General features: G+C 44.2%; 1 protein-coding gene across 1 annotated transcript; it reads left to right on the top strand.

Annotated features, from left to right (window-relative positions):
• Nucleotides 1-3,421: 3,421 nt before the first annotated feature.
• Nucleotides 3,422-6,964, top strand: LOC102718338 (galactan beta-1,4-galactosyltransferase GALS1). Its single transcript, XM_006647725.3, has 2 exons — nt 3,422-4,947; nt 6,149-6,964. The coding sequence occupies exons 1-2, from the start codon at nt 3,725-3,727 to the stop codon at nt 6,492-6,494; spliced, it is 1,569 nt and encodes a 522-aa protein (XP_006647788.2). The 5' UTR covers nt 3,422-3,724; the 3' UTR covers nt 6,495-6,964.
• Nucleotides 6,965-8,605: the final 1,641 nt, after the last annotated feature.

Genomic DNA, 8,605 nt, shown 5'->3' with positions numbered 1-8,605 from the left:
ATAAAAGAGATTTATTAAGTCGAGTGTTACGAGGGCCCCCAAGGTTGTAAAAAGGCGCGACCTTGATGGGCACGATGAGTCGATGACGTCGTGTGCGCGTGCATGGTACAGGTGTAAGGCGGCCGCAAAGCGGTGGAGCACGGCCGGAGGGCCAGCGAGGAAGGCCCGTGGAAAAAACGAAGGCGCCGATCACGGCGTCGTCTTTCGAATAGAAAGAGAGAAAGGAGTATTTGCCAGTTTCCCTGACACGTTGAGTTCTACTAGAACCGCTCCTCTCAGCCGCTTTGCTGGGAGCATTTTTGCGAGCGCGACTGTTTATCACGCAGCCGAAGCGGCGTGACGGCGTGACGGATGATCGGCTACCTGCCGCCGAGGTGCCGTGTTGCCACGTCGATGCAACAGAGTACTGCGCTGGAACTGCATGCATGCCTAGCGGTGTCTCGGTTGCGTCACCGATGCACCGGCCCCGTATACTACCATGGATGCGTTATTTTTTAGCGGATTATTATATATACCACTCTCTCCGTTTTATAATATAGGATGTTTGATTTTTTTATTATAATGTTTGATTATTTATTTTGTTTAAAAAATTATAAAAATATCATTTATTTTGCTTATAACTTACTTTATTATCATCGAAAGAACTTTAAACATGATTTGTTATTTTTTATATTTGCACTAAATTTTTAAATAAGACGAATGGTCAAACCTTACCATCAAAAAAGTCAAATATATTATATTATAAAACGGAGTTACTCCTAGTAAGATATCTGTGCGTTGCACCGAAAATATATTTGACAAAAAAAAACTAATTAGCTCAAAGCATAACATTTACTTTTAGTACACCGAATCCCACCCATCTCACACTGCACACATTGCTCGCCCCTCTAGCTCGCATCACCCGCCATCTCTCATCAACCGGCGACGTCACCACTCCCTCCAAGGCTCCATCAGCCGCCTCCAACAGCATCGTGATGCTATTGCTATCGAAGTTAACGGCGTCCTCAACAGCTCATCTAAATTTAGTCATTCATATCTTTATTTGGATGATTATCTAAAATACTTTCATCCTTCATATCTCTTTGTACTCAAGCAGATCATCTATATATGACATTCTCTATATCTATTTAGAGAATTGGAGAGAGAACATCTAAATATAGAGTTTCTCTCTCCTAATATAAATGACATCCAAAAATAGATAATGAGATAGAGGTTCTGCTGAAGCTCAACTTTTACTCTTCATCATCTATTTTTAGGATGGAGAATGAGATAGATTAGCTATTGGGGATACTCTAAGCTCACCGGGGTTGTCGGGGGCGTCAGCCTCGGGCATTCCAGGAGACAACGCCCCATCGTGGAACTCCTTGAACACGCTGCTCGCTGCAACCATGCAAAAACTAGGTTGCTTTTTATCACTGAATCATGAAATGTCTTGCTTAATGATCTAACCAAAACCATTGCCACTTTGCTAGTAATTAACAGCAAAAAAAGGAATTACAATTCAGTTTTTTTTTCATTTTAGCCATTATACCAGTCTAAGCTGCTCCACTACGATCCCTCACAAAAAAAAAACTCTCGATAAAAACAAATCGACGCATCACAAAAAAATATCTCAAGAGAATCATCCGGATAGCTTAATTTTTCAGATCATATATCTCTCGACTGGACGCACAGTAAAGGGCCACCGCTAGAATAATCAAATTGAGATTCTAGCTTCACAAGCTGGACAACCACATTGCTGCCTATATATAAACCAACGTATCCCACTGTGAATGACCACACCAATCACAATTACAGATGGTAAAAGAGGATGGGTTTCAGTGAGACGCAGGAAGAGCTGGTCCTTTGCTCATGGCGAGCGATGAAGGACTCTGAATCCATTGCTCTCAAGCTCTTCTTCAGGTGAAAGCCTCGATTTTCAGAACCGTTTAGGATTTTAACCGACTTCCGTGCAAGAAGCTACTTATCGGAGTGCAAAATTATAAGTCATGTTCAAAATATTTTTTCATGATGTGTACAGTTAAGTATCAATTTGTTTCAGGAAGCTTTCTAAATTCAGACTTGGACCAACCGTAGAGAATGAAATTTGCTGTGGGTTGTGCTTCCGCAGCTCATTAACAACTCCCCCAATTTCAGTAGCCTACAGCAAAGCCATGAGATTAGCAAACCAAAAGGCAACAAGAAACAACACTGGAACGTTGTCCCGGACTTGTCGACCTCGCCACGCTGCCGCTGCCGCGCGTCGACGGTCTTCCCGATGGCACCGAGGCCGCGCGAGGCCCCGACACGGTCACAGTTGCGAGCGGCGTCGTCGGTTGCAGCGGCGAGGGACATCGGCAGGGACGTCGGCGACGGCGGTGGCGAGGCAGGCGGGAGCGAGCGGTTTCCATTTATTTTTCTTTTTTTTTTGCGCATCGTAGATTTTTACTTGTGCGACGTGGGCAAAGTTTTTTTTCCCCTTAGGGTGAACGACTCTCTCATTAAAGTAGTAAAGATAAATATATATATATATATATATCTTTTCGAATAATTTTATTGAAATATTTGTATATAAGTTTATAATCTTGTATTCCTAAAATAGATTTTTACCTTTATGACATTTAATTTTATCATTTATTTCACGAAATCAAATAAAAATTTATATTTAATGTTTACGTATGGAAAGAACACATCCCATATGCTATACCAATATCCCAAGACCTAAACAAATCGCGTGCAACTTCGCAAGGACGGCGATCATGGCGCTCTGGGGTTAGAACTTGGAAGATCGGCGACGACGCGATCACACGGTACGACGGGCTGAACGAAGCGAAGCTGGCATCCAATCCCATTCGTCTTCTCCTTCACCTGCCGGTATTTTTGGGTGCTTGCACCGCCAGGCGCTGGGGGACCACTACGGTTGGTGGGGACGCGCGTCGCGGGTACGTGATGCAGTAGCGACCACCACGGTTACCGCCTTACCGGTGGCCATAAATAAAGGTGCGTTTAGATTCCAAAAGTTTTGGAAACAAATGTATCTCGGATGATCAGATATTAAAATTGGCTTTCAGACATAATCAGATAACATAAATAAAAAATAAATTACGGATTTTATCGAGTAACTACGAGACGAATCTTTTGAGGCTAATTAATCCGTTATTAGCACATGTTAGTTACTGTAGCACTTATAGCTAATTATGACTTAATTAGGCTCAAAAGATTCATTCCTATAACTATGCAATTAGTTTTTTTTCATCTATTTTTAATACTCTATTTATATATCTAAGATTTAATGTAACTTTTTTTAAAAAAAATGAAAACTAAACCGGGCCTAACTCAAAATACCAAATAAAAACGCGAATGAAAGGAAGGGAGGAAGGCAACCTGCCTTGACTGTTGCTCGCTGTCTCCCTCCTTCCCTCCCTCGCGGCGCGGCTCGGCCCCATCCCAAATCCCATCACACCCCCGCGGCGAGGAGTCCAGAAGCGTCTCCTCCCCTCTCCTTTCACACGCCGCCTCGCCGACTGATTGATCGATCGATCGGTGGATTGATTGCTGCTCATCGACTCTTTCTCATCACCTTCCACATTCTTCGCGTCTCTCTTGATACCTTGCCTTCCGACTCTGCCTCGCCGATCCGCGCTTGGCGACGCGGTTCGTCGTGCTGGGCGGCGCCGGCCGCCGGGAGGGGCTACGCTGGTGGACTGTAGTCGCCCGTCGGGCGGAGGGGGCCCACGGGAGAGCAATGAAGTACGGGGCGAGGAAAGATGGGGGTGGTGGAGGTGGAGGTGGCGGCGGAGGGGGAGTGTTCGTCCCGTGCGTGGACATCAAGTCGTTCGTGGTCTCGCTCGCCTTCCTCACGCTGTTCGTGGCGTTGTGGCAGCTCCAGCCCTACGGCTCCTTGTTCGCAGCGGCGCGCTCCACCGCCTCTGTCTCGGCCTCGCGCTGTTCCCTCGTCGCCATGGCCGCCGCGGCGAGCACAGGCGTCGTCGTCCCTTCTGCCAACTCCACCGCTGAAACTGCCCCGAACGCGCGGGCGGCCGTTGCTAGTGCCGTCTCCGTGCGGCTGGCTAGGCCCGCGAGGCCGGTGCGGGTGGAGGACCCGAACAAGCGGGAGCTCCGGCCTTACGGCAGCGCGGCGGCGCTGTTCGTGCAGATGGGCGCGTACCGCGGCGGCGCGCGGACGTTCGCCATCGTGGGGTTGGCGTCCAAGCCCACCCATGTGTTCAGCAACCCCTACTTCAAGTGCGAGTGGCTGCCCAACCCCACCGCCGGCAACCCGTCGCCGCGCCCCGTCCGCACCAAGGCGTACAAGATGCTCCCGGACTGGGGGTACGGCCGCGTCTACACCGTCGTCGTCGTCAATTGCACCTTCCCCTCCAACCCCAACGCCGACAACGCCGGCGGCAAGCTGCTCGTTCACGCCTACTACTCCACCACCTCCCGCCGCTACGAGCGCTTCGTCGCGCTCGAGGAGGCGCCGGGCTCCTACGACGAGTCCCGCTTCAGCCCGCCGTTCCAGTACGACTACCTCTACTGCGGCTCGTCGCTGTACGGTAACCTCAGCTCCAGCCGCATGCGGGAGTGGATGGCGTACCACGCGCACTTCTTCGGGCCCAGGTCGCACTTCGTCTTCCACGACGCCGGCGGCATCAGCCCCGAGGTGAAGGCGGTGCTGGATCCGTGGGTCCAGGCCGGTCGGCTCACGGTGCAGGACATCCGGGCGCAAGCGGAGTACGACGGGTACTACTACAACCAGTTCTTGGTGGTGAACGACTGCCTGCACCGGTACCGGCACGCCGCCAATTGGACCTTCTTCTTCGACGTCGACGAGTACATTTACCTGCCCAATGGGCAGACGCTCGACCAGGTGCTCGGCAAGCTCTCGGGATACTCGCAGTTCACCATCGAGCAGAATCCCATGTCCAGCAAGCTGTGTGTGCAGGATCCAAGCAAGGATTACTCAAGGTTTGTCTTTTCGATTTCTCGCATGCTCTGAATTCGGTTCTCTTCTTGCATAGTAGTTGCACACCTACTCCCGTTTGATATTGACAATTGCCATCTCTGCTATTACGTTTTTTTAGATTTAGGAGTGCCTGAATGTATGATATTTTGAGTACTTTTGAGAGAAATAAACCAAATTAAATGAAAATCTTACAAAATTTATGTTGCAAATGAGTCCTAGGCTGTTGACTATTCAATGTTAGGCTGCAGGGTGCATTCTGCTGGACCGGTGGAATTTTTCTCGGTAGTTTGTTGTCTGACATGGAATGTACGTTCTGTTGATTAATCTAACAGACATTCTAGACGAGGATAAGTCAGTCGTTACTTGTTTATGCAATTTGTTGATCAGTTGGGCAATAAGCTCTAGTATAATAGTATTTGCTTCGGTCTTTACATTCGGTTGGTCATGTCCAGGCTGCAGACATTGATTGACCCTTTTCCCTTTTGCTGTGCAAATCTGTAACCACGCCTGATGATACGATCATACGAGTTGGTCTTAGGTGCTCCATCTAATTCATTGGGATGAGTAGGTGATAGTAGGCATTAAGTTTCTCAATTCATCATCTTTGCCCATCAAACTTTAGGAAACTGCTAATTAATTTCTGGCCACTAAAGGAACACAACTAATGTCAGGCCAGGAAAAGCGATGCAATTAATGAAATTAATTGATTTCAATAATCTCACCATATTTTGCTAGGAAATTAACACTTCCATACATAACATGAAATTGAAACTATCTACATGCAAGAAGCTTTTTTAAAAACATTGAAACCATCTATGATGCAATCCTTGTCAAGAAATTTGAAATTTGAGTTCACTAGAATTGGTTAAACTACATAAACAGGTTGGTATAAATTCTCCATGCATGCTCTTTCTATCTGCGGTCTTCGTCTTGTGAAAAGTAATTATCCGTACAAGGGCTCATGTGAATGTTGGCGCTTGTAAAAAGGACCATTTTTGAACCAAAAGGTCCAATTTTTACACGAAAGGCTCATGTGGCTGTTTATTCATGTTATAAAAAAGGGACCTTTTATAACCAAAAGGTCCAGTTTATATGCATTATTTTGTGCCTCTATATCTATATACAGTCAAACAATTGACCATTTAGATTGATCGATTTGACATTACTGTTTGACGCTAAGATATATTTTGTGCCAATATGCAGGGAATGGGGGTTTGAGAAGCTTGTCTTCCGCAATTCAATTACCAAAGTTAGGCGAGATCGCAAATATGCGATCCAGGCCCGAAACGCATACTCTGCCGGCGTGCACATGTCACAAAATGTCTATGGGAGGACAACCCACAAGACAGAAAGCCTGATTAGATACTACCATTATCACAATGCGATCAATGTTATGGGAGAGCCTTGCAGGGAGTTCGTATCGGTGCCAGTCAATGGCAGTAAGTTGATGTTTGAGGGGGTACCTTACGTATACGATGATAACATGAAGCGTCTGGCAGGAGAGATCAAACACTTTGAGACGGAAACAATTGGATCTGCTCATACATAGAAACTGAACTACTGAAGACTCTGGTACATAGACATCTGATATTGCTTAGGATGCATGGTTGAGAGTTCAGATGAACTCACGATTCTGGCTGGTGTTGGAAGCTACTGAGGCCTTGGCCTCAAAGATCCTTCGGAATGGATGATTCTTTTTCAGGATTTCCGTGGGAATTGAACTGATTTCAACAAAAAAACTTGTCAAATTCATGTGTTTTACAAAGGATCCCTGAGTCTGGCCAGTAATAGAGGGAGCTGTTTGCTGTGGGTTGTCCAAATGGTGTACTATAAAGTTTTGGTTCTTTATTGACATGCCATTCTCTACAGGGGCACTGCTGTTTTGCTTCATTCTCTGTTTCCGTTTTTTCCTTGTCCCCACATATGTTATACAGATCTGTGCAAACTGTAAACTGATGGCCCTGCCTTTTACTAGATTCTTTAATAGATCGCCCTACAGGAGTGCTGCTGTATGTCAAATCTGGATTACACATTACTTTTCTGTACAATCATTGAAGGGTATTTCTGGCTCTATTCATCATCTTGTGTGAATCTTAGCAGTACATACTAGAGAGCTTGTCTGGTGAGCACTTGGAACGCAAGCAAGAGCACAATGCTATTTTTGCATTGAATACTGGTGGTCTGAGTCTGGAAAGGACAAAGCTTGTTAGGCGTTTTGTGTAAGTGCAGTGCATGTGTTGCCTCTGTTGCCTTTTGAGACCTTAACGCTGGCCGTGTGGGCGCACTGGGCAGGACAGCCTGAATGATAAGTTGGCCTTTGTGCTGTTGTGCAGTATAACCATATTAGGCTATTCTAGTGCAAATTTTATTATATGGTTTTTAATGATATCATATTATCAAAATATATTTGAATGAATGAAATGAAATAAGTTATCTCGGTGCAAAATTTTACTTCACGGTTTCGTAGGCTAACATATTGCTTGAATGTCATATTTAAGGGATCAATATGAGTTAGTTAAATATGTGGAAATGAAACAAATTATTCTAAGTAGAGGTTTCAATTCAGTTTTATATTTTAGGTAAATGTGTATATCAAGTTTTATCATAAAACTTAAATTATCTCTCATCATAAGTCATGTGCCATATAACACTTTGTCTATTTGTCATATCATTTAATAAGTTTGAACTTTGAGCCACAGTTAAACCTTTACTGAGACTGGCCTTATAGCAAGGTCAATAGAAGAACTAGCTGTTGGTTCTAAAATTTTTGATATTATTAAGAGTTAATATATAATCAAATTATATAATAGTCAATCATATACTATATCACTAATATATTGTCCATTTCACATATATACAATGTCTTGGTGTATGTATTACAGCTGACTATAAATCCGTAGTTTTTTTTATTTCCCCTCTTCTTCACTTAGGGCCCATTTAGTTCCCAAATTTTTTTACCCCAAAACATTATATCGAATTTTTGAACAACTAAATAGAGCATTAAACATGGATAAAAAACTAATTGCACAGTCGGAAGAAAATTGTGGAATAAATCTTTTGAGCCTAATTAGTCCAATATTAGTCATAAGTGCCATAGTAACCTGTATGTGCTAACGATAACTTAATTAGGTTCAAAAGAATCATCTTGTGGTTTTCGGACGAGTTATGAAATTTGTTTTTTATTCTTATCTAAAAGCTTCTTTCGATATCTAATCAAACGTCTGATATGACACTCAAAAATTTTAACACGATCTAATCTCTAGGGACCGCTTATCACTTAATTTTACTCGCTGATGGCTAGGCATTTGAGGGCGTGTCACCGACTTTCCAATTTGCCACCATGATTGGAGCCTGAGGTTGGAAGAAGCTCATGATGGAGCAACAGAGGGGACAGCCTAAATGATAACGCGTGATGGCTAGGCGGCTCCACGTGCTCACACGCGCTACGATGGCTTTGTGTCTGGTCCCAGTAAGGCCATGTTTAGTTTTTAAATTTTTTTCTAAAAATATCATGTCGAATCTTTAGATATTTAAATAAAATATTAAATATATATAATATTAAACTAATTACATAGTTATGGGGAAATCGTAAGACGAATCTTTTGAGCCTAATTACGATGTAATTAGCTATAAATGCTACAGTAACCAATATGTGCTAAT

The sequence above is a fragment of the Oryza brachyantha genome, chromosome 2 (assembly GCF_000231095.2).
Source record: "Oryza brachyantha chromosome 2, ObraRS2, whole genome shotgun sequence".
In the NCBI taxonomy this organism is placed as follows: Eukaryota; Viridiplantae; Streptophyta; class Magnoliopsida; order Poales; family Poaceae; genus Oryza; species Oryza brachyantha.
Note: the sequence above shows the minus strand (reverse complement) of the source record. Positions and strands in the feature narration are given on the sequence as shown.

Bases quoted from the DNA above. Each gene is read 5' to 3' on its own strand.
- LOC102718338 (XM_006647725.3), top strand. From the start codon at position 3,725: ATGAAGTACGGGGCGAGGAAAGATGGGGGTGGTGGAGGTGGAGGTGGC. The intron at 4,948-6,148 runs GTTTGTCTTTTC...GCCAATATGCAG, and splicing joins CCAAGCAAGGATTACTCAAG to GGAATGGGGGTTTGAGAAGC.